Source organism: Acipenser ruthenus, unplaced genomic scaffold (genome assembly GCF_902713425.1).
Source record: "Acipenser ruthenus unplaced genomic scaffold, fAciRut3.2 maternal haplotype, whole genome shotgun sequence".
In the NCBI taxonomy this organism is placed as follows: Eukaryota; Metazoa; Chordata; class Actinopteri; order Acipenseriformes; family Acipenseridae; genus Acipenser; species Acipenser ruthenus.
The window spans coordinates 9308-34180 of NW_026708083.1; the positions used below are offsets into that span (position 1 = coordinate 9308).

Consider the following 24873-nt stretch of genomic DNA (forward strand, 5'->3'; position numbering starts at 1 on the left):
AAACACAGACACACACACAAACACAGACACACAGACACAAACACAGACACACAGACACACACACACAGACCAGCACAAGAGATTTTTTTTCCTTTTCTACTCTCACAGGATTGATTTATTTATTACAAGATCAAAAAAACCAAAACATAACATAACATAGCATAACATAACACAGCATGTTCTCTGGTTTACGATTGAAAGCCCCTCCCCTCCCCTCCCCTCCCCGACTGTAACAAATACTTTCACTCCCAGGAAAAATAATAAAAATATCACAAATGTTAAAAAAAAAAAAAGTGTGTTTCAAATTCAACTGCTGGCTACTTCTAACCCAAAAAGTCCCTTCCACCCCCCGCTCCACCATTTCACAACAGCGCATCCTTCTCTCCCCCACATGCGGCCGCTATTTATTAGTGTGTGCCCCCCCCCCTGCCCCCCGCCCCCCCTTTATTTAAATGATATAATCCCATCTCTATACAGTCTCTCTTCAGTTCTGTATGAATACAGCTGCAGTCTCCAGGGGGGGCTCTGCAGACCAGCTTCTTAGCAACAGTACTTTTGGGGAAAAAATTAAACAAAGTGCAATGAAGATCATGGGTAGACCCCATCTCCGAGGGTGGCGGTATTAAGATCCGCCGCAGTTTAGATCATTAAAAAAAACAGAGAGGAGCGGACACCAACACAGGAACGGGAGTTATTTTTTTGTGTTTCATAGTTCGGAAGAAAAATATCGTTTATCAAATCTGCGCCATCATAACAGCCCCTCCACCGTGGCCGTAGTCCGCGGCGAGACAGTCAGACGCACGGAGGTTCTGGGGGTCCGGTAAGCTCCCGTTCAGGCTCGGGGCTGACCCGCCCCCCTCCTGATGCACGCTCTGGTGCTGCTCCAGCAGCTGGAAGGAGACGAACACCATATCGCAGTCCGGGCACTCGTACACCACCTCGCCCACGTGGCTCTCGCGGTGCGCCCTCAGTTGCGCCGCCTGCGCGAAGGTCATCCAGCACACGTCGCACTGGAACACCGGCTGGCCCTTCGGGGCGTGGGTCCTCTCGTGGCGCGCCAGGTCGGAGGGCGTCACGAACCACTTGAGGCAGAGCTGGCACTGGTGGCGGTGGCGCCGGGGGCGGCGCGGCTCGCCGCTGTGGAGGCCCTGGTGCTGCAGGTAGGCCTGCAGGGTGCTGAAGCTGCGGGGGCACTGCTCGCACTGGTGCTGCCGCCCGTGGGTCTTCCGGTGCTTGCTCAGGTGCCCCGCCTGGTAGAACCGCTTGCCGCACTCCTGGCACTCGAAGGGCCGCTCCCCGGTGTGGTACCGCTGGTGCTCCTCCAGCTTCCGGAACGTCGAGAAGCTTTTTCCGCAGACGTGGCAGGGGAACCGGGAGGAAAACCCCTCCTCGTCAGAGTCCGATCCCGGCTGGACCCCGGCCGACTGCTGCTGCTGCTGCTGCTGCCGGCGAGAGGAGTCCCTCTTCTTCTTGCGGACGCACCGGTGCTTCTTGAAGGCCCCCATCCCCTGGAAGCCGCGGCCGCACTCCGTGCACTCGTACAGCGTGGGCCCCACGTGGCTCTTCTGGTGCACCGTGAGGTTGCTCTTGCGCTGGAAGCGTTTGTCGCAGGTGTGGCACTGGTACGGCTTCTCCTCCTCCTCCTCCTCCTGCTTTTTCTTCTCCGGGTTCTTCGGCGCGTGGCTCAGCTGGGATTCCCTGGAGGAGAAGGGCCGCTCCGTGTCGTGGTGCCTCTGGTGCTCAGCCAGCTTGCTCCGGTACTGGAAACCCTTGCCGCAGATCTGACAGGAGAACCTCCACTCCTCCCCTCCTCCTCCGGGCTGCTGCAGCTGTGCCAGCTCCCTCTGGAGCCCCCCCATGCCTCGGGCCGGTCTGTCTTTAGATGATGGAGGAGGAGGAGGAGGAGGAGGAGAAGGGGGAGGGGGGACAATGGCTGACGGCGGGGGTGGTGGTGGTGGTGGTGGAGACGGCCAGAGCGGGGCTGCACTTTCTGGTTGGTCAGTCGCGGTCTCCTGGAGGGCGTGCGTCTTTCTGTGCGTGTCCCGTGTGCTCTTCCAGGCGAATGTCCTGCCGCACAGGTCGCAGGGAAAGGGCTCCCCCGAGTGCGTCTCCAGGTGGTCGCGCAGGTGGGACTGGTACCTGAAGCGCTGGGGGCACTGCGGACAGGGGAAGGGCCGCTGCGCGTTGTGGGTTCTCTGGTGCTTGCGGAGCGCCAGCAGAGACGGGAGCCCCCGCCCGCAGGGGCCGCACTGGAACGGGCTCTCGTGGCCGCGCTGGTGCTGCCGCAGCTGGGACTCCTGGAGGAAGCTCTGCCCGCACTGCCCGCACTCGTGGGGCTTCTTGCCCAGGTGGCTGCGCTGGTGCTCCTCCAACGCCGCCACGGAGGCAAAGCTCTTCCCGCAGACGTGGCACGGGAGGCAAGGCTCGGAATCCGAATCGTCTTCGTAGGAACGGCTCTTGCCTTTGCCTCTCTCTTCTTCCTCCTCCTCCTCGGCCAGGTGTTTGCGTCGGTGCTGCAGGTAAGATTTCCGGACGGTGAAGCTCTTGTCGCAACGGGTGCACCGGAACCGGGTCTGGTACCGGTGGACCTCCCGGTGCCTGACCAGCAGCTTCCGATTGGCGAACTGCTTCTCGCAGAAGATGCAGGTGTGGGTCACCGTCTCGGCGGGGTCCTTGTTGGGTCTCTTGCTGGGGCTGCTGCTGCTGCCGCCGAGGCCCCTGATGTGGGTGTGGCGCTTCAAGTCGGAGGGGTAGTGGAAGGTCCGGGGGCACTGTGCGCACTTGTAAGGGCCGAGCCCCGAGTGCTTGCGCTTGTGTTTCTGGAGCTGCTTGTGCAAGTCGAAGCTCTCGCCGCACAGGTTGCACTCCAGCTTCTTTTTCGGCGTCTCCGATGGGCTCGCCAGATCGAGCCTGTAGCGCTTCTCCGCCCGGCGCGGGGAGTGCCGTTGTTCTGCAGGGGGGGAGGAGGAGGAGGAGGAGGAGGAGGAGGAGGAAGGTGCAGGGGCCTCTGTCCCACCGTTTCGCTGCTCCCCGACTTTGCAGGAGAATCGCGTCTGCAGGACTCCGGTGCCGGTGGCTTTGGGGCCGCTGTTGATCACCAGCACCGTGTTTTTGGAGTAGATCTTCAGCCAGTCCCCCTCGTTCTGTGGCTCCTCCTTCACCTTCACCGGTCCCCCCTCGGGCCCGGGGGCCCCTCCCTTGGGAACGGGGGAGGCGCATCTCCTCAAGTGTCTCTTGAGCAAGTCCGGCCGGCTGAAGTCCTGGTGGCAGTTCTCGCACCGGAACGGCCTCGCCTCCTTGCAGACCTTGGCGTGCTTCAGCAGGTAGTCCTTGCGGTGGAACGCCGCTGAGCACGCGCACACGAACGGCTTCTCGCCCGTGTGCATTCTCATGTGGGTGACCAGGGCCCCGTTCTGGCTGAACTTCATGAAGCAGTACGGGCAGGTGGTGTTCGTCGCCGCCAACGCCTTCTTATTCGGCTTCAAGGAAGGAGAGAGAACGGGAGCGGGGAGCGGGACGGGAGCGTTTTCGGCGCTCTTCGTCGGCAGTTCGTACCCGTCGTCCTCGGGCTCTTGCTTGACGCTCACGCCGCGGGGGAGCAGCCCGTTAACCTTCGCCTGACGCTCGCTCGCCTGCGCTGGCTGGTCGGACTGGACGTGGTTCACTTTCCAGTGCTCGGTTTGCAGGTGGCTCCGGAGTTCGATGAAACTCAGAAACCCTTCCCCGCACTCCACGCAGATGAAGACCTGCTGGTTTTCCGCGGCGGCGGAGGCGGTTTTGCTCGCGCTCTCCGGAGGCTTCAGCAGCACGACGCAGCTCTTCTGATGGGCTTTTAGGCTGCTCTGGGAGGTGAAGAACTCTCCGCACTTATCGCAGAGCGCAGACTCCCGGGACCCGGCTCCCTCTAGCCGCTCCACGGCCGCCCGGCGGGAGCTGCATTTCGTCAGGTGGTTTTTCAGATAGTCCTTCCGGATGAAGTGCTCGCCGCAGCGGCTGCACCCGAAAGGCTTCTCCCCGGTGTGAGTCCGCAGGTGTCGGATCAGAATCATTTTGCTCATGCACCTCTTGGCGCAGAACTGGCACTCGTACTGACTGGCGTAGTGCGTCTGGATCCTCTGCAGGAGCTTGGAGGTCTCCCGGCAAGTGTTGCCGACTCCGACCCCTCCCCCAGTCCCCTGCGGGGCGGCTTTCGTCCCGCGGGAGTCCGGGCCCGCTTTCCCGGGTTCCTGCGGCGCCGAGCGCAGTCCGATGCGTTTCGGGTTTACGTTCCTGTCGCCAGCGGCGGCGGAGGCGACGGACTTGACGGCCTTGCACGTCTTCTGATGGAACCGGAGGCCTTTCTTCTGGGTGAAGGTATGTCCGCACCACGCGCACTTGAAGGGCTTGCTGGTCAAGTGCATCATGGCGACGTGCCTCCCCAAATCCGACCTCCTGTCGAAAGTCCTACGGCAGTAGGTGCACCGCACCGGCTTGCCGTCCTCGTTGCCGGCGCTGACCTCCGGGGCTTTCTTCCGCAGGCGGTCATCGCCGGGATTTGGTTTCGCCGCCTCCTCCTCCTCCTCCGGGGTTCTGTCGGCGGGTTCCTGCGGGACCCTGGCCCCGCGTTCCACCGCCCTCGCCCACCTCCTCTCGCCCCGGCACCTCACCAGGTGCACTTTGAGGTAGTCGTAGCGGGAGAAGCAGCTCTCGCACTTCTCGCAGCGGTACGGCTTGGCGTCCGTGTGGGTCAGGATGTGCCGGCGCAGCCCTTTCGATCCCGGGAAGCTCTTGGTGCAGAACTTGCATCGGTACTGCCCAGCCGGCGTCTCTCTGTCCGTCTGCTTCTCGAAGCGCCCGTCTTTACTTCTTTTCCGTTCCTTCCTCGCAGGAGCAGCCGCAGCAGCGCCGCCTTGACCGTTGCAGTAACTCTCGTGGAGACGCCACCTGTCTTTGCGGTTGTAGCCCTTCCCACACCGGCTGCAGTGAAACGGACTCAACCCGGTGTGCAAGCGCATGTGTTTGACCAAACTCTGCCGGCTCATCGTGGCGACGCGGCAGTGCGGGCACTTGTGTTGCCGATGCTTGACGACCTGACCGGGACCTTCGCCTCCTTCCACCGGTTCTTTCTTCACGCGGAGAAGAGGCGGCAGCCCGTTATCTCCACCGCCTGTCGTCGTGCTTTTCTGGGACGGGGAAGGCTGATCTCCCGAAGGCCCGCCCCCAGACGCACCGGAGTCGCCCCCCCGCTTCCCCCCGCCCCCGAGGAGCCGTCGGGCGGCGCACTTCTTCATGTGACACTTCAGGTAGTCGCCCCGGCTCAAGCTCGTCTTGCAGATGGTGCACTTGAAGGGTTTCAGGGAGCCCCGGGGCTTCCTCGGGACCCCGTTGCACCCCAGCTCGTGGATCAGGTGGTGGTCTTTCCGGTAGAAGCCCTTGCTGCACTTGCTGCAGTAGAATCGGTTGACGGCGGAGTGGGTGTTGAGGTGCCGGCTGAGGCTGTGGAAGCTGCTGTAGCTCCTCAGGCAGATCTTGCATTTGTTATCCCTCGTTACCGCTGGCTTCCGATCCGCACTGCCGCCCTCCTCCTTCCCATTCACCGTCGCCGCCTTTTTCTCGGCGTCGGTCTTGCTTGGCGACGCCGCCGCTGCTGCCTCCTTGCTGCCCGTGCATTTAAGCTGGTGCACTTTACGGGAGTCCCAGCGCTGGAAAAACTCCCCGCACTGGCGGCAAGGGAACGGCTTCTCGCCCGTGTGGATGCGGACGTGCCGGATCAGGCTCCCTCTCTGGCTGAACGCTTTGCTGCAGAACCTGCACGTCAGGTTGAAGGAGCGGTGCTTGTGCCAGTGCATCTTCAGCGATCGCGCGCTGCCGAAAACCAGGCCGCACTCCGAGCACTTGAACGCGGTCTGCCCCGCGTGGGACCGCGAGTGGCGCTGCAGGTGGCTGGCCAGGGAGAAGCTCTTCTTGCACGTCTCGCACTCGTACAGCCTGTCCTCGCCTTGTCCCCCGTCGGGGCCCCCCTCACCCCCCGCCGTCGTCTCCGCCTTGTCCCCCTGGGGTCCCAGTTTCCTGTGCACCTTCTTGTGTTTGAACAGCTCCCCGAGCGTGTCGCACACCTTCTTGCACTTGTCGCACTGGTACCTCTTGCCGTGGACGCGCAGGTGGCCCCTCAGGTGGCCCGACTGGATGAACCGGAGCCCGCAGAAGGAGCAGCGGTAGGGCCGCTCCCCGGTGTGTATGCGCCGGTGCACCCGGCACTCCTGACCCGTCCGGAACTTTTTCCCGCAGAACTCGCAGGCGTACGGCTGGGCGGGGTCCCCGGAGGTGCGGAAGGCGGAGCTGTCCTGCGGTTTCGTTCTCCTCATGCGTTCCGCAGCCGCCGCCACCACCACCGCCGCGGCGGCGGATTTCTGAGCCCCGGATTTCAGCCTGTCCCGCTTCCGGCGAGCGTTCTTGCAGCTGAGGCGCATGTGCCGGTTTCTGTTCGAGGGGTGCGTGAAGAGCTGGGGGCACAGCGCGCACTTATACAGGTCGCCCGCGCCGTTAGGGTTGGGCACCACCAGCTCCGCCTTGTTGGCCAAGGAGTAGGGGCACTGGTGCCGCATGTGCCTGACCCGGTTGAAGGAGTATTTGAAAACCATGGGGCATCTGGGACACCTGTAGGGACCCAGTTCGGCGTTGGCCTCCCGGACCTGCTTGATCTTCGCCAGCAGCTGCCCCTGCTTCCCCTCCCCGGCCCGGCAGTTCATGGCGACGTGCCGCGCCCTGTTGGACGACGTCTCGAACGTCTTGACGCAGGCGAAGCATCTGAAGGGAGGCTTGTCCCCGTGGACCAGGCTGTGCGCGAGCAGGGAGTTCCTCATCCGAAAGATCAGCCCGCACTCCGTGCACTCGTACGGACCCTTCCCGGCCAGCGGGCAGCTTCCCTGCTGCTGCGGATTGCTGCGATCCTTCCGCTTCCTGAAATCGACCAGCCTGACGTAGCAGCGGGAGTACTTCTCGGAGAGGTCGCCCTTCGCCGCCGTCTCCACGAGGAGCCGCCTCCTCCGCTGCGACTCCTGGAAAGACCTGGGGCCCGGCCTTCTTTTTTTCACGAGCTCCTCGTCCGGTTTCTTCACCCCGTTTTTTGGGACGCACCCGGTCCTCCACCCTCCTGCTCTGGCGGTCTCGATGTGCCGTTTGAGATTGGGGCCCTGGGAGAAATAGCGTCCGCAGTCCTGGCAGCGGAAAGGCGTGGTCCCCGTGTGCTTGCGCTCGTGGCTGTACAGGTCGTAGGTCTTCACGAAAACCTTGCTGCAGTGGCTGCATTTGTAGCGTCCGTCCGCCGTGCGGCACTTGCTCAGGTGCTCTCTGGTGCTGTGGGACGTCCTGCCGGAGGAGAAGCCGGGCGGCGGTCCGGAGTCTGGTGGTTCCCCGCACCGGTGACGCTCCACGAAGCTCTTGCTGGTGAAGAAGCCGGCGCACTCCCGGCAGTTGTACAGCCGCTGCTCGGTGTGGGCTCCGTGGTGGTGTGCGATGACGGCCTCCGCGTCGTCGAAACTCTCCCCGCACGCATCGCAGTCGTAGGATTCCGGGGCGCCGGGGCCGCGGGGTCTTTTCAGCGCGACGACGGGGAAGAGAATCCTCCCCATGCTCAGGGAGGAAGCCAGGTCCATGTATTGAGAACCACCGACTTTCCCCTCTGAGCCTCTCCAGCTTTCTGCCTCCTCCTCATCCTCCTCCACCTCCTCTTCAGACGTCACGCCGGCTGCAGAGTTCTCGTCCTCATCCACCTCGTCCTCCGATTCCCGCTCGGGCTCCCCCTCCAGCGGACCGGCATTCCAGTCTTCCGTCTCTTTCGGCTCCTGCGACTCGCTTGTCTCCTCCAAGCTTTCCTCAAGCTCCGGCTCCTCCGATTCCTGATCCGGTAAACTTTCGGCACGCCGGGTCGTTGCGCCAAGATCCGCGTCGGAGTCGGACGCAGCCTCGCGTTCTGGAGAGCCGGGTGCATTCCATCCCCCAGCCGGTGGTCCGTAGCCCGGAACTGGATCTTCTGCGTTCGAGGCTGCTGGACCTTCTCCGATACGGGGTCCCGAGTCCGATTCCCTGTCCGGGCTTCCTCCGTGCTGCTGGGTTGGGCTTCCCATCTCGTCACAGTGGGTTGGGCTGCCCATCTCGTCCTCTGAACAGCTGCTCACATCCGAGTAGCGTCCAGGAAGCTCTGCTGTAGTAGTAGTAGCAGCAGCAGCTAGGAATCCTACATCATCTGGGGTTGCAGTCCCTTCACGCATGGGTGAGCTGTGCAGATTTGGAACTGGTGAGTTTTCTGCGCGTGCAGTTGGCTTGTCCGACAACTTGCTTGCGTTCGATTCAGCTTCCTGGAGTCCTTGAGTACCCTGGATGGGAGTCTCCCCTGGACTGCTGGCTGTTGCTTTTTCTGTTTCTGTCTCTGAGGAGTTGGCAACATGATTGGAGACAGGGATCTGTATCTGTTGTGTTAGATTGTCCCCATCACCGTCTATATTACAGGGAGCAGACGATTCAGCTTCCTGGAGTCCTTGAGTACCCTGGATGGGACCGTCCCCTGGACTGCTGGCTGTTGCTTTTTCTGTTTCTGTCTCTGAGGAGTTGGCGACATGATTGGAGACAGGGATCTGTATCTGTTGTGTTAGATTGTCCCCAACACCGTCTATATTACAGGGAGCAGACGATTCAGCTTCCTGGAGTCCTTGAGTACCCTGGATGGGAGTCTCCCCTGGACTGCTGGCTGTTGCTTTTTCTGTTTCTGTCTCTGAGGAGTTGGCGACATGATTGGAGACAGGGATCTGTATCTGTTGTGTTAGATTGTCCCCATCACCGTCTATATTACAGGGAGCAGACGATTCAGCTTCCTGGAGTCCTTGAGTACCCTGGATGGGACCGTCCCCTGGACTGCTGGCTGTTGCTTTTTCTGTTTCTGTCTCTGAGGAGTTGGCGACATGATTGGAGACAGGGATCTGTATCTGTTGTGTTAGATTGTCCCCAACACCGTCTATATTACAGGGAGCAGACGATTCAGCTTCCTGGAGTCCTTGAGTACCCTGGATGGGAGTCTCCCCTGGACTGCTGGCTGTTGCTTTTTCTGTTTCTGTCTCTGAGGAGTTGGCGACATGATTGGAGACAGGGATCTGTATCTGTTGTGTTAGATTGTCCCCAACACCGTCTATATTACAGGGAGCAGACGATTCAGCTTCCTGGAGTCCTTGAGTACCCTGGATGGGAGTCTCCCCTGGGCTGCTGGCTGTTGCTTTTTCTGTTTCTGTCTCTGAGGAGTTGGCGACGTGACTGGAGACAGGGATCTGTATCTGTTGTGTTTGATTGTCCCAAACACCGTCTATGTTATAGGGACCGGACGGTTCAGCTACATCCTCCAAAGGGCTGCCAACGTTCGAACACTCTTTCAGTAAACCGCCCCCTGCGTGACGATCGGGATCCTGGGCACTTTCGTTCTGCCGCGGCTCCGATAAGCTGTCTCTGCGCTCGGAGGACGAACCCCCTTCTGGGAGAACCTCGTTGTCCGGGGAGCTCTCCGAGTCCTGCTGTTTCACTGCGTCGTTTTTTTGGCGCGGAAAGCCGCCTCTGTCCGCGGGCGCTTCGTCGGCCACGCGAGGAGTGGCGGGATTCTCCGGAGAGCTGCTGCCGTCAGACTCCTCCTCGTTATCGGCGTCAAAAGCCGGCGAGTCGCCCCCAGTTCTTCCTCCTCCTCCTCCTCCGGCGTCTTCCAGGGAAGGGGGGCTGGAATCCCACCCCTCCCTCGTCAGACTCCCGTCTCGCCCGGCCGCTACGCCCTCTTCTTCGTCCCCCGAGCAGCTGCTGACGTCCGAATACAGCTCCAGCACGCTGGCGTGCCAGGAGGGGAAGCCCACCGCCTCGCGGTGGGGGGGCGCGGCCCTCTGCCCCGCAGGAAACCCCCCTCCGCTCTGCTCCGCAAAGTTTATTAAGTGGCCGGTCAGACCCGGGATGATTCCCTTCTCGGGAAAGCAGCCCGCCGAGGAGGAAGCCGGGTCCAGCAGGCTCGCAGCGAGCCACGTGGTCGTAGGAGCCACGTCGCTGTTCGGTTTGCCGCCCGCGCTTTCCCCGGGCAAGCCGGGAGCATCGGCGGGGCGAGAGAGTTGCGACAAGTCATCCGTGACGACGGCGGGAGATTTTTCGGTCGCCCCGGCGGAAGGATAGTCCTCGACTCCCAGGCTCGGGTCGGAGAAGTCGACGGAGTTCTCCAGGTCGGACAGGCAGCAGGCGCCCAGCTCGATCGCGATCAGGTTCTCGATGTGCCGGGTCAGGTCCTCGTCCGGGCTGCAGATCGACGGCAGGTTCTGGGGAGAGACACTGGATGTGGACTCCTCTCCCATCACGGCGTTCGCCTGCCAGGTTGAATCGGCTCCCACGCCGCGTGCCATCGACCGGGGGGGGGGGGGGCAGGGGCGTTGGGGGGGGGGGGGGGGGGGGAGTGTTGGGTATCACAGCCGAGAGCCTCTGTGAAGAGAAGGAATCAGAAGAGAAGTATCAGAGACTTGACTTTAGATTTCATTGGTAAATAAATTTCATTGGTTTGTGTGAGATTTTATTTATTTATTTTAATTAATTTTTTTTATATTTTGCGTTTGTTTTCTCTCCAACCCTGGTCCCGGACAGCCCCGACCCAGCAGGTTTTATAAGTGCCTTTACATCACCGGCAGCTTAAGATCTGAACGTACAGCAATCTCCGCTGAATCAAGACAACAGCTGTTTCAACTGAAGTAACTGTTGAAACGAAGACTCTGCAGCCTCTCTGCAGGACCAGGGCTGGAGAGCCCCTGATATAGAGGAACCCTAGCAGACTACACAAGATAGGACAGAAGACACCAGACCAGGGCTGGAGAGCCCCTGATATAGAGGAACCCTAGCAGGCTACACACGATAGGACAGAAAACACCAGACCAGGGCTGGAGAGCCCCTGATATAGAGGAACCCTAGCAGACTACACAAGATAGGACAGAAGACACCAGACCAGGGCTGGAGAGCCCCTGATATAGAGGAACCCTAGCAGGCTACACAAGATAGGATAGAAAACACCAGACCAGGGCTGGAGAGCCCCTGATATAGAGGAACCCTAGCAGGCTACACAAGATAGGACAGAACCCCCCCCTCAGCCCCCCCCAAACGGATACACAATTTAAAAAAGCACCGCAGCGGGACACTTTCCCTTTGCCCTGCTTGATACCGCAATGAGGCATTTTAATTTTTTTTTTCAAACAGACTTTCAGGCTGTTACCTTCTGGACAGTGAATCTCGCTCCAGATTGGAGACCAGACTCATTCATTTTAGTCTCTCTCTCTCTCTCTCTCTCTCTCTCTCTCTCTCTCTCTCTCTCAGGATAAAGAGATTGTTACAGATTAGACTAGTGGCCCTGGAGGTCAAACTTCCTTTAGTGAACGTGAACAAATACTAACTCCTGCGTGTACTTCTTTATAAATATATATATATATTTTTTTTTAATCCACATAAATAAAAAAATAATTAAACACACATTGCACACAAGGATACAAAATCTACCCCGACCTCCCACGGACTCCAGGGCAGATTCCAAGCCTCCCTGCTGATAAACCTCTCCCATATCAAAACCACAGCCGACCGTCTGCCGCTCTAGGAGTCACTACGAACAGGGTGTCTATCGCTAAAAAAAAATTTAAAAAAAGATGCTGAACTTACCTTTCCAAACCGGCCAGCACAAGCCTGCTAGAGTCCCACCAAGCAGACGTGTTCTGGAGGACTGCAAAAACACAGAAACAAGGAAGGTAAGAAACGCACGCACACGCACACGCACACGTCCCAAAGCACTTTAAAGAAGTCGGTAGCTCCAAATTATATATTTTTTCCTGTCCTACCATGTTTGTCAAATCATTCCGTTCTTATTGCAAATACTCAAATGCTGTTTGTTTTTTTAATGTAATTATATAAAATGGACCAAAATATTAAAAAAAGACATTTAAAAAGACTTCTAGTGGAAACGTTTGCCATTGAATTTACACTGAAGACGCTGAGAAAGACTTCCAGTGGAAGCGTCTGTCATAGTTTCTTTCAGCATTTGTTAACGGAGCACCAGGAACGGGAGTCTGCGGCGCGATTTCTGAAACGGAACGCTAGGAATCAGAGAGAGAGGAGAGAGAAACCAAAAACTTAAACACTCACAGATTTCCCTCCCCCCACATGGTCACCGAGCTTTTAGGTTCCACACTTGCAGTGTTAAAAAAAAAAACAAAAAAAAAACCTTTTCAATAAATCTCTTATAGCTTCAGGTTCACAAAAAAAAAAAAAAAAAAAAAGTCAATTAGCCTGGCTTCCTGTGGAGGAGAGGATCACAAAACAGGTTTCGGCATAGACAGACACAGCCAGTGCTAAACTTCTTGTGCAGACAAAAATAAAGAAACATATTAAAACAGGCACGCAAAACGCAGCAGGCTTTTCTCAGCGTCGATGCACTGCACTGCAGACCCCATCTCAGTTACAGCAACTGCAAAATGGAAGCCTGCTTTGATAAACACAGGCTCTGCCGTGCTCCGGCCTGCTCACACAGCTTCCTCTGCCAGCGAGACAGAAACACCCGCTGGCTGCCAGACAAGCCTTTCATCCTGGAGCCTCACACTGAGCCATGTGATCACCGTTACCATGGAATCAAACCCCCCCTCCTCCCCCCCCCCCTCACCCCCTCCTCCTCCAATCACCGCAGCACCATGTCACACTCTATTCAAGTGAAGACTTTTTTTTTTCTTAAAGCGGTACCGCTACATTCTCAGAAATAAAAGGTCTGAAAAAAGGCTTGTATTTAAGAACATAAGAAAGTTTACAAAACTAGAGGAGGCCATTCAGCCCATCTTGCTGGTTTGGTTGTTAGTAGCTGATTGATCCCAGAATCTCATCAAGCAGCTTCTTGAAGGATCCCAGGGTGTCAGCTTCAACAACATTGATCATTTCAGCTTCAGAAACTCCTGATGTTTCTACCTCTAGCTAGCCAGGTCTTCATCGGGCACTGCGATGCTGCCCGGCACGATCATTATTACTTGATTTTGAAGTTGTCTTTCTCGTTTGTTTGTTTGTTTTGTCGGTGCTCAGTCCCAGCCCCCCCTGGGTCTTCGTTCCCCCCAAGGGGGAGTTATTCCGTTATTTTAAAAGATAACCAGAGGGCTCACCTGGTCTCGCGATTATTTTTTTATTTATTTTTAATTCATAGGAGGCTGTGTGGTCCAGTGGTTAAAGAAAAGGGCTTGTAACCAGGAGGTCCCCGGTTCAAATCCCACCTCAGCCACTGACTCATTGTGTGACCCTGAGCGAGTCACTTCACCTCCTTGTGCTCCGTCTTTCGGGTGAGACGTAGTTGTAAGTGACTCTGCAGCTGATGCATAGTTCACACACCCTAGTCTCTGTAAGTCGCCTTGGATAAAGGCGTCTGCTAAATAAATAAATAATAATAATAATTTAGGTCGGTCGTCAATTATTTCCCCCCCGGTTTCCTCCCCAATTTGAAATGCCCAATTATTATGATTTGATCCCGGTTCACCTCTGCAACCCCTCCCCCCCCACGACTCGGGGAAACGGAGGCTGGAACACACATCCTCCTATACGTGTTCCTGCCAATCCATCATGTCTCGCACTGCGGATCCACAGCGAGGCCACCAGACCTACACTGCCGGAGGACAACACAGATCTGAACGGCTCCACCGCAGAACCCGCAGACGCCCTGTCGGCCACAGGGGGCGCTGATGCGCGGTGAACCGCGGATTACCCTGCCGACCTAATCCCTCCCTACCCGGGCAGCGCCTCGGCCAATTGTGCGCCGCCCCCTGGGAGCTCCCGTCCTCGGTCCGCAAATGAACAGTCTGGACTCGAACCGGCGACGTCCAGAACATAGGGCGCATCCTGCACTCCTCAGACCGGGTTCACCGCCAGGCAGCCCCGCTTCACTGCCAGGCAGCCCCGCTTCACCGCGAATAAAGAAACTGGAAGCCACGGTGCTGCAAAACTGACAGGATTTTCCTTTCTGATGGAATCTCTTCTCGGGAGAATTGACAGCACCACCCCACCTCCCGCTCAGCCTGGAAGAGAGGAGCGTCAGACTCCGGCCCTCGAGGGGAGGGGGGAGGGGGGGGGGGGGGCTGCGGGGATTTGTGGTTTTCATTCCAACTTGAGCTCCTCAGCTAACAGAACTGACCTCATTAGGTGTTCGATTAGACATTTAATATTCCGCTGTGGTCTTTTACAGTTGATGATTTAACTCTCTATTCAAGGTATACGGCCTACGAAACATTTTGAGGCCTGGGAGAGAAGGGTTACATTAGTCTGATTAATCGAATAATTAGACCAATTAAAGTCATGGAGAGCTCGGGGGGGGGGGGGGGGGGTTGAACGAAAAGCCAAAAGAGACCGCGGCCCCCTCCAGGAACGGAGTAGGACACCCCTTCTTTGTCCCAGGCCAGAATTTGGGGGAGGAGGGGAGGAGTTTGCGTGAAGACTAAACTCTATAAAAGAAGCTGACCTGAAACCAGGACCTGAAGATTCGAACCCCGACCTCCTTGACTGGCCTCCACGCGACAGTGCTCTACCCAAAGCGACTTAGAGACCTGGGGGGGTAAACTATGAATCATCAACTGCTGCTGCTGCTGCAGAGTCCCTTCCAATAGGACGTGCTCAGGGTCACGCACACACAGAGCGATTTGGGATTGAATCTGGAGCCTCCTGGTAACAAGCCCCTTTCTCTAACCACTGGACCCCCGAGCCTCCTGTGGACTCTTAGTGTCGGAGCGACAGATCTTTAACAGTACAGCCATCGAGGAGACTTTAACCACTGGACCACACAGGAGTCCTTCATCCAGGAGGACTCCTGGAGGTCCCCGGTTCAAATCACACCTCATCCACTGACTGTGTGACCCTGAGCAAGTCACTGAACCTCCTTGTGCTCCGTCTTTCGGGTGAGATGTAATTGTAAGAGACTCTGCAGCTGATGCATAGAGTCCCCCAGTCTCTGTAAAATAAAGGCATCTGCTAAATAAACAAATAATAATAATAATAATAATAATAATACTAATCGAATGATTTGCTTGGTCCGCTTGTTCTCAGTCAGGCCCAGGGCACAGTTCGCACACAATGGGGTTTGCACTTGGGGGTTGGTTTCATCAGTCCGGACCTCGCCAGGGTAAGACGCAGCTGGATTTGTTTTGGAGGCTTTTACGGCACTAGGGAATCACGCTGGGTGGCATCAAAGCACCGGTCCGTGGAGACCCCGGATCAGCTGGGTTCATGCTGTAAACACGCTGTGCGCAGATAAAACGAACAGGGGGTCTATCGTTAAGAGGGTCGCTTGTGGAGCGTGCCCAGCCTCCATACATATCAACACGACATGTTATTCACTGATCTATCGGTTCAATTCTGGCAAGGTGACCAGAGACACACACACAGACAGACAGACAGACAGACAGACACACAGAGACACACACACAGACAGACACACAGACAGACAGACAGTCACACAGACAGACACACAGACAGACACACAGACAGACAGACACACACAGACAGACAGACAGACAGTCACACAGACAGACAGACAGACAGACACAGACACACAGAGAGACACACACAGACAGACACACAGAGAGACACACACAGGCAGACACACAGAGACACACACAGACAGACACACAGACAGACACACAGAGAGACACACACAGACACACAGAGAGACACACACAGACAGACAGACAGACACACAGACAGACAGACACAGACAGACACAGACAGGCAGACAGACACACAGACAGACAGACAGACACAGACAGACACACACACAGAGAGACACACACAGACAGGCAGACACACAGAGAGACACACACAGACAGACACACAGAGAGACACACACAGACAGGCAGACACAGACACACAGACAGGCAGCCACACAGACAGACACAGACGTATGGATATACTTGCACAGATGACGGAGGGTAACAGGGTACCTATATGTCTTTGTAGATGTAACTGGCTGTAACCCGAACGTGTTGCACCCTCGTTCACAGTGTATCCTAGCTGTGTTATTGTCATCTGCACTGACTGTAAACTGCACTGTGTCTCAACATGAACCTCGCGTGGGAACCCTGCACATGTCTAATAAATTAATAACAATACTAAATTGCCTACGGTACACTGTGCACAAAAAAAATAATCACAACAATAAATTTAAGCTCCCAAAGGAGTAAAATTTAAACAAGACAAAAACGTCTGCTTAAAAAGCATAAAACAGGTGTGTGTTTAACCTGACAAATCTGCCTGTATCAACACAACATATATCTATAGTACCCACACGTCCTCGTACCACCAGACAGAAACAAGGTAAGCCCTAAACTCCGTACCCCCAAATTCCCAACTCCCCCCAAAAATATGCACGGCTGGTGGGGCCACTGCCTTGTGTATATTCAGCCGTCAACGGCTCTCGGTTTGAATACCCAGACCCCGCCACTACTTCTAATGCAACAAACGGTACATTCAAAATGTGGGGCGTTTTCTTGGGGGGGGGGGGGGGGTAATTTTTCTGTATAAAAATTCCACGCAGGGCCCAGCAGCGCACCAAACGCGCTCGTTACGTGACACGTTCCACAGAGAGCACGCTACGCGCCGTGCAAAAAAAACACACACACACCGCTCAAGAAAATATAACGTTTACAAAAAAAAACAAAACAACAGATCTTGACTTTACAAAAAAAAAAAAAAAAAAAGCAATATACCTACCCCCCCCCCCCGGATAGGACTTCCGCTCCCAGCCCGCGTGAAAAAGGAGTGCATGTGTTTTTTCTTTTAATGGGGGGGAGGCGGGGGGGGGGTATTAATTTATTCCGTGCCATTGCAACTCTCACCTGACACGACAGCCCGGCTCCCACACCCGCCTCTCCTTTCAGATCGCCCGTCTCTCTCGGTTCTGTTCTTGCTGTGCTCGTTTCTCGGCGCGGTTCCGAGCCCGGTCCGCTCTGTCTCTCTCTGTCTCTATGAACTCCACACACAGTCCGGTTCGACCGTCCAGGCGCACTTTTTGTTTGTGAGACGCCGTGTCTTTAGAAAACCCTGCTCGCTTTGATGACGAGAGCAAACCGGAGCCAATGGGGAAGGACTTTTAGGACGAATCGGGCGGGTCTTCCTTCCCCCCCCCCCCCCCTCTCTCTCTCTCTCTCTCTCTCTCTCTCTCTCTCTCTCTCTCTCTCTCTCTCTCTCTCTGTTTTTTATAATATTTTTTTCTTACAGAGAGAAGATGAAGGGAAGCACGTTGCCGGATATTCAATGCAGCCTGCAGTTGTCAAAGAGATTATTATGCATATGTTAGTGTTTTTAGTGTAGGTGCGGGCAGCAGGTACATATCTGGTAGATATAAACTATAAACTATTTAACTGTAGCATTAACTATATATATATATTTTTGTTATTGATGTATTTATATGTAACATATATTGGAGATTCACAATTGAGACTCAGGTTCAAGAGATCGTTTGGGAGCATTACTTTTTTTTTAAAAACTACATCCCAATGCATTCTGGTACCGTTTAACAACGCAGGACTACAACCAGCACCAGAATGCATTGCTGCAGCCCTGTGTGTGTTAAAATCCTTATCTTGGTGAACCTGCTTCAGCCCTCCCACTCCTGGTCTTTGTTCCTAAACCCGGTTCTAAATGGGTTAATTGAATCGATTAAACCTCCCTCCATCCAGCCCCTGAAGTCGCTCGTGATCTCGCTGCACCTGTTAAACCTGCCTGGAGTGGAATCTCCCTCCAGGATCGGGACTGGCCAGCCCTGTGCTACAGCATGGTGCTCATCGCCTCCGACTCCGCGGTGTTCCTCCAGTCCTGGTGTTTGCCCCAGCCTTGTCCTGCATCGGGTTCACTGAACTGATGAGCCCCTCCACCCCAGACCGTGATGCAGGTCCAGGTTTCCGGTCCTGGGCAGGACCCCTCCTGTGTCTGCTGGTTTTCATGCCAACGGAGCTCCCAATTATACCTTCCCAATTGGGGGGGGGGGGGGGTCCCCTGGCGCATGGGAGTGGCGTGGATCGTTTCTGTGCACCGACTCACCCTCCCTCAGACCCTGAAGCAGATCATCGTTGTATTTCACCTGGTAAAGCTGCAGCGCAGACAATACAGGCGTTCTCCTGCTGATGTTTGAGTTTTCTGACAGTGGCGAGACTGCTTTACACACAGAACCAGGTGCTTCCTCTGCTGCTGTCAATGCCAGCCTGGCAGCAACCATGGCTATACCTGCAGCCCATTATACAAAACAGCAGCATGTTTACTAGACAGCAGGATTCCCACAGGGATTTCAAATATACACATATACACACACGCACACATGCATGCAGGCAGGCACGCACACACAGGCACACGCAAAAGAGGACGACTCGAATCTTTTCTATTCTATTTATTTATTTATTGATTGATTGATTGATTGATTGTTTTTTTTTGTTGAAAGATAACAGAAACGCTCAGGTCTTTACAAACCCGCACCCTCCCGTCTCACTGTGTTCCCAAAGTCACCCGCGCGAGTTTCGGAGCAAAGTCAGGAAGAGCACAGAGCCTGACCTTCCTGGCTGGTGGGGTCCCACAGGGAGGGAATAGTCGGGGTTCGGTCGCTCGGAGGGGGGGGGGGGGGGTGGGGGGGTGGAATGGGGCGGGGCTCGGCTTGACTGAGTGAAGGGAGGGCCGCCCGTTTGAGCTCCAGCCCTCCTGAGATTCGATTTCCTTTCATGAGCGTTGCTTGTTTTTCTAACACCCCTCTGGGACAGAACTTGACAAGGGTCCTGTAAGTGGACGGGCTGTTGGGTTGAACCATTCCACTTGGGGGGGGGGGGGGGGGGGATTATAGATAAATACATTAATTTAGCACCAGGTTTTGGTCCCATTGGTCCACTTTACCAGCTCAGGACAGGGGGGCACAGTTCCAGTGGAGACCCCCCCCCAAGCCCTCCTGCTCTTTTAAGCCAACCCCCTTCCAGTCCAGCACAACGCAGTGACAGTCTAACGGAAACGTCAACACTTCAGAATTCAAAAGGTTTCTTTTAACATTTCTATATCCACTGCTACAGAGTTACAGGTGGGATTATTTTAACTATGCTTATAAAACCTGGATTGGGGGGGGGTAAGGGGGGGGTGGGGGGGGCATCTGTCCATCCGTCCGTCCGTCCGTCCGTCTCTACTGAGCTTCACTCCTCACGTGGCTGCTCTGGTGCTGCAGGAAACTCTGCAGGCAGACGAAGGTCTCCTCGCATTCAGGGCATTCGTACAAAACCTGTCCCGTCTCCTCGGGACCCCCCTCCCCTCGCTGCAGAGGAACGGGGGTCTCCGCCTCCCCCTCCCCCTCCCCCTCCCCCCTCCACCTCCTCCTCTTCCTCCTCCTCCCGTGAGTCTGCAGGTGCCTGTTCAGGTCGGAGGACTGGCGGAAGCCGCGCGGGCACTCGGGGCAGCGGAAAGCTCTCTCCTTGGCGTGATAGCGCTGGTGCCGGCGCAGGACGCTCAGCAGGCTGAAGCCCTTCCTGCAGTGGGGGCAGCGGTAGCTCGGCGCTCGGGGCCCCCCGTGGGCGTGGCTCAGCCGGTGGTTCTTCAAACGGGCCGCCTGGACGAAGACCTTCCCACAGTCGGGGCACGGGAGCCAGCCGCTTCCATCCTGGTGGGTCCCGCCCTCCTCCTCCTCCTCCTCCTTCTCCTCCTCCCTCCTCCTGGCCGCCGCGTGGACGGTCTCGTGTTTCAGGAGGTCGGAGCGCTGCACGAAGCCCTTCCCGCACTGCCGGCAGCGGTGAGGCTTGTCCCCCGTGTGGTACCGCTGGTGCCGGGAGAGGCTGCTGGAGTGGAAGAAGCTGCGGCCGCACACATGGCAAGGGAAGGACTGCTGCAGAGGAGTAGGAGGAGGAGGAGGAGGAGGAGGAGGAGGAGGATTCTTCATCCCACTCCCATCAGCGTTATCGGGGAGCCCCTGTACCCAGTTCGGCGGGTCCTGGGGCCGCCCGAGATGCACCCTCTGGTGCCGCTTCAGGTCGGACGCCTGGGTGAAGCGTCGCCCGCAGAGGCCGCAGCGGAAGGGCCGGGCCCCCGCGTGGGTGGCCGCGTGCCTCTTGAGGTCGGAAGGCTGGCTGAACCCCTTGGCGCACACCTCGCACCGCAGGCTCCGCTCCCGCACCCGGATCTGCCCGGTCCGGGGGTCCACAAAGAGCTCCGTGAACTTCCTCCCGGGAAGGGGCTGCTGGGCGGCCGCGTGGTGGCTGCGTCCGTGGCTCTGAAGGTCCGACAGCCAGAAGAAGCGGAGCCCGCAGTCCCCGCAGGGGTAGGAGCGGTCCGGGGACCCGGACCGGGGTCCGTGCGTTTCCCGGTGAGCCCGCAGCGCCTCTGTCTGGGTGAAGCGCTGCCCGCAGCGGCCGCAGCCGTAGGAGCGCAGGTGGGCGTGCGCGGGCAGGTGGGCCCGCAGCTCGGCCCTCTGGGAGAAGCTCTGGCAGCACACCGTGCACTTGAACCCGCGCTCCGAGGTGTGGAATCTCTGGTGCCTCTGGAGGCCCTGGGAGGTATTGAAGAGCCGCCCGCAGACCTCGCAGGAAAACCTGGGCGGGGCAACCATAGCCACGCCCACTCCTCCGCCCACTGCCGCCACTCTCCCGTTCTCCACCGCTTTCTCTGTGCTTTCTTCCAGGCGCTGCGTGGCGGTCTGCGGCGCCGGCCCCCAGCTCTCTCCTTGCGTGGTCGTTTGCGGCGGCCTCTCCACTATCGCCAGCGTACCGTTCTCCTGCAGCGTGAGCTCCATGGGCCGGGCGTAGGAGAAGGCGCTGTCGTACTCGCGGTGCAGCGCCGGGGGCGGGATGATGTAGCTGCCGTACTGCAGGGTCAGCTGCTCCTGCCCGTGCGCGGTCATGTGATCCTGCAGCCGCGCGTAAACCCCAAACCCCTCCCCGCACTCCGTGCAAATGTAGGCGCCCCCCTCGGCACTGTTGGTACAGTCCGCCAGCCCCTGCTGCGAATGGGAGATGGGGTAACCATTGATGTTTAGAGGTAGATCCATGGCTGGCGACTCAGCAGAAGGGAAGACCTCCAGCATGAACCATTCCTAGTGTTTGACTGTATCGCTGAAGACTGGGCCTGGGTCTGTTTTCATGTGCAGTAGAATCGCTGGAGTTAATTTCTGTGTGGAGAGCCTGGGTCAGAGGAGGCGGGATCCTGTCCTGTCTGGAGCGCCTGGGTCAGAGGAGGCGGGATCCTGTCCTGTCTGGAGAGCCTGGGTCAGAGGAGGCGGGATCCTGTCCTGTCTGGAGAGCCTGGGTCAGAGGAGGCGGGATCCTGTCCTGTCTGGAGAGCCTGGGTCAGAGGAGGCGGGATCCTGTCCTGTCAGGAGCCTGGGTCAGAGGAGGCGGGATCCAGTCCTGTCTGGAGAGCCTGGGTCAGAGGAGGCGGGATCCTGTCCTGTCTGGAGAGCCTGGGTCAGAGGAGGCGGGATCCTGTCCTGTCTGGAGAGCCTGGGTCAGAGGAGGCGGGATCCTGTCCTGTCTGGAGAGCCTGGGTCAGAGGAGGCGGGATCCTGTCCTGTCTGGAGAGCCTGGGTCAGAGGAGGCGGGATCCTGTCCTGTCTGGAGAGCCTGGGTCAGAGGAGGCGGGATCCTGTCCTGTCTGGAGAGCCTGGGTCAGAGGAGGCGGGATCCTGTCCTGTCTGGAGAGCCTGGGTCTCTTTGGTACTTGCTCTAAGGCAGGGTGGTTGAATGGGGGTGAATCTGATCCCTGGAGTGAATGTGCTGCACCCTATCTGCGATCCGCGCTGTCAGGGGTGGAGATTTTACACAGCAGGTACTGAAACAATAAAGAAAAAAAAAAACAAGGACTGGTTTAAGAAACAAGTTAAGCATGTTCAACCCACAACACACAGACCGCTGGTCTGCTTGACTCGGTCTCTTCTAGTTTCAATCACACTGATGAAGGCACTGGAGCCCAAACGCTGGTCTGCTTGACTCGGTCTCTTCTAGTTTCAATCACACTGATGAAGGCACTAGAGCCCAAACGCTGGTCTGCTTGACTCGGTCTCTTCTAGTTTCAACAACACTGATGAAGGCACTAGAGCCCAAACGCTGGTCTGCTTGACTCGGTCTCTTCTAGTTTCAATCACACTGATGAAGGCACTAGAGCCCAAACGCTGGTCTGCTTGACTCGGTCTCTTCTAGTTTCAACAACACTGATGAAGGCACTGGAGCCCAAACGCTGGTCTGCTTGACTCGGTCTCTTCTAGTTTCAACAACACTGATGAAGGCACTAGAGCCCAAACGCTGGTCTGCTTGACTCGGTCTCTTCTAGTTTCAATCACACTGATGAAGGCACTGGAGCCCAAACGCTGGTCTGCTTGACTCGGTCTCTTCTAGTTTCAACAACACTGATGAAGGCACTAGAGCCCAAACGCTGGTCTGCTTGACTCGGTCTCTTCTAGTTTCAATCACACTGATGAAGGCACTAGAGCCCAAACGCTGGTCTGCTTGACTCGGTCTCTTCTAGTTTCAATCACACTGATGAAGGCACTAGAGCCCAAACGCTGGTCTGCTTGACTCGGTCTCTTCTAGTTTCAATCACACTGATGAAGGCACTAGAGCCCAAACGCTGGTCTGCTTGACTCGGTCTCTTCTAGTTTCAATCACACTGATGAAGGCACTGGAGCCCAAACGCTGGTCTGCTTGACTCGGTCTCTTCTAGTTTCAATCACACTGATGAAGGCACTAGAGCCCAAACGCTGGTCTGCTTGACTCGGTCTCTTCTAGTTTCAATCACACTGATGAAGGCACTAGAGCCCAAACGCTGGTCTGCTTGACTCGGTCTCTTCTAGTTTCAATAACCCCGATGAAGGCACTAGAGCCCAAACGCTGGTCTGCTTGACTCGGTCTCTTCTAGTTTCAATCACACTGATGAAGGCACTAGAGCCCAAACGCTGGTCTGCTTGACTCGGCCTCTTCTAGTTTCATTAACACTAGCTGAAATTTCCGTCCACCTGACTGGAGTTTTACCTTCTAATTCTGAAAAGAGTTTTGAAGTTACAGAAGCGTTTAATTAATTAATTATTACAATAATGTAATTATTTCCGGAAATTAAAGATAGAATTACGGTTACTAAACTGTTTATTTCGTTGTTTTTAAACTACTAGGGGAGAGAAAAATTATGAATAAAATGAGCAGCTGTATTCAGAGCAAAAACATGCCAATGTAAACAATGTGTACATTTTTAATCTACTGTAATTTACTGTACAGAGATTTGTTACAAATTACCACGTTACCAAAAAAAAATTTAAAAATACAAATACAAGCCTACGGTCGGTTTTTAAATAAATGTTTTTTAAATAAGCGGTAGCCTTAAAATTTAAACAATACAATACAATACAATACAATACAATACCATACAATACAATACAGATGTGTTTAGCGCCCTCCCTACACGCCATGGCATCGCAGAGCGCTGTTACACACTTAATAACAAACACAGCCCTCATTCGTGCAATGCAGTCCAGCTACAAACCGAGTACAGAAACGCACATTCAGAATAATAATAATGATAATAATAATTATAGCACGTTTTCAGTTTTAGACTTCTAATATAATCCAATGTTTCAACCAGCCCAGCGACGATATTAACCGGATCAGAGTTTCACGGGCGAGGAGCGCAACAGCTAAAGAGGTCCGGCGGCAGGCTGGTACATTTATTATTATTACGATTAGTAATATTATTAATTGATTAACGAACGACACCCCCCCCCCCAGTATTAGATTATTAGGCATGTTTTAATTGCAGCTATTCAGAGCGGCTTGAAAGAGGCAGCTGTGTAAATACTGTCCAGTCACAAGAAACCGAGATAAAAAATACAATACTTCGAATTGGTGTCGTTTCTATTATTCACGACAGATAGCGATGTCTGTCGCGACGTTCTGGTACGACTGGTGACGTATGCACCAGGGTCAGTTTGCGTGCGTTTGGTTTTTGTGTAATCTAGGAGAATGATTAAGTTAAATTTAAAACACTTTCGAAAAAAGCGCAGGATGTACCGCCGTAGTGTGGCATCCACACAAATATATATATGGTTTCTATTTTAATTTTCCTGGCTTTCGGAAAACGACGACGGTGTTTTTATTTGGTTTATTTTTTATTTTATTTAAATTGTGTTCTTATTTTTGTTGTAAAATCGGTGCAAACCATTTTAAAAAGACAACGTCAGCCAGGCCCGACACACTGCTTTGTGATAGTATAACATGCAATGCAATGCAGCCGGGCTTTATATAATAATAATAATAATAATAATAATAATAATAATAATAATCAAACTTACAGCACGGTGTTTCCGTCGATGCTTTAAAACACACGCATATTTATTTTGTCAGTGCGTGTAATGTTGATAAAATGCCACTACGCACCGGATCTGTAGCCGCAGACAGCGTTTCTCTTTTTATTGTAAAGGAATAACATTTTAAAAAAAACGGGTGCACAGTGATGACGTTTTGCAAACCCCCGTCTACAATAAAAGGCACAGAGTCGAAACAGGACCTTTTTAAAAGCGCTTTTTTAAAATAGTTTTTTCCTAAACCCCATTGCAGACACGCGTCGCGGCTCTGCGTCCACCCGCAATTAGCGGCGTGTGTTAATTGGAGAGAAACGCGTTCTGGAACCCGTGCAGGGAGCTCGGAGTGCAAAACACCGACCTGGGGGAAGACTCGAGGCTGCGATCGCGTCTCACCGTGTAGCGTGTCACACACACACACGGGCTGGGGCAGCACGATTGTGGGTCCGGGTACAGGGGCCCCCCGGGTTTTGTTTTTTAACGGGACCCCTAGAACATTGGCTTGAACGTGGGGTTCGGTTACCGGCCGACTGGGG

At 55.5% G+C, this 24873-nt stretch overlaps 2 protein-coding genes and 1 long non-coding RNA gene across 4 annotated transcripts; all 3 read right to left on the bottom strand.

Annotated features, from left to right (window-relative positions):
• Positions 1-213: 213 nt before the first annotated feature.
• LOC117971161 (uncharacterized) lies at positions 214-10431 on the bottom strand. The gene has a single exon (XM_059019734.1). The coding sequence runs from the start codon at positions 10392-10394 to the stop codon at positions 735-737; it is 9660 nt and encodes a 3219-aa protein (XP_058875717.1). The 5' UTR covers positions 10395-10431; the 3' UTR covers positions 214-734.
• On the bottom strand, positions 10430-16994 carry LOC131728750 (uncharacterized). Of its 2 annotated transcripts, none has more exons than XR_009322812.1 (3): positions 16875-16994; positions 11686-11746; positions 10430-10470 (listed from the first exon to the last, which is right to left on the bottom strand). It is a non-coding gene; the product is annotated as an uncharacterized LOC131728750 (long non-coding RNA). The 2 variants fall into 2 exon arrangements; XR_009322813.1 differs by lacking the exon at positions 16875-16994 and adding an exon at positions 12166-12237.
• A 1414-nt stretch (positions 16995-18408) lies between these two features.
• Positions 18409-24657, bottom strand: LOC117433835 (zinc finger protein ZFP2-like). The gene is made up of 2 exons (XM_059019739.1): positions 24329-24657; positions 18409-21822 (listed from the first exon to the last, which is right to left on the bottom strand). The coding sequence occupies exon 2, from the start codon at positions 21077-21079 to the stop codon at positions 19193-19195; it is 1887 nt and encodes a 628-aa protein (XP_058875722.1). The 5' UTR covers positions 21080-21822; positions 24329-24657; the 3' UTR covers positions 18409-19192.
• Positions 24658-24873: the final 216 nt, after the last annotated feature.

What these genes read in the sequence shown, in the direction of transcription:
- LOC117971161 (XM_059019734.1), bottom strand. Translation starts at nt 10,394, where the DNA reads ATGGCACGCGGCGTGGGAGCCGATTCAACCTGGCAGGCGAACGCCGTG.
- LOC117433835 (XM_059019739.1), bottom strand. Translation starts at nt 21,079, where the DNA reads ATGCTGGAGGTCTTCCCTTCTGCTGAGTCGCCAGCCATGGATCTACCT.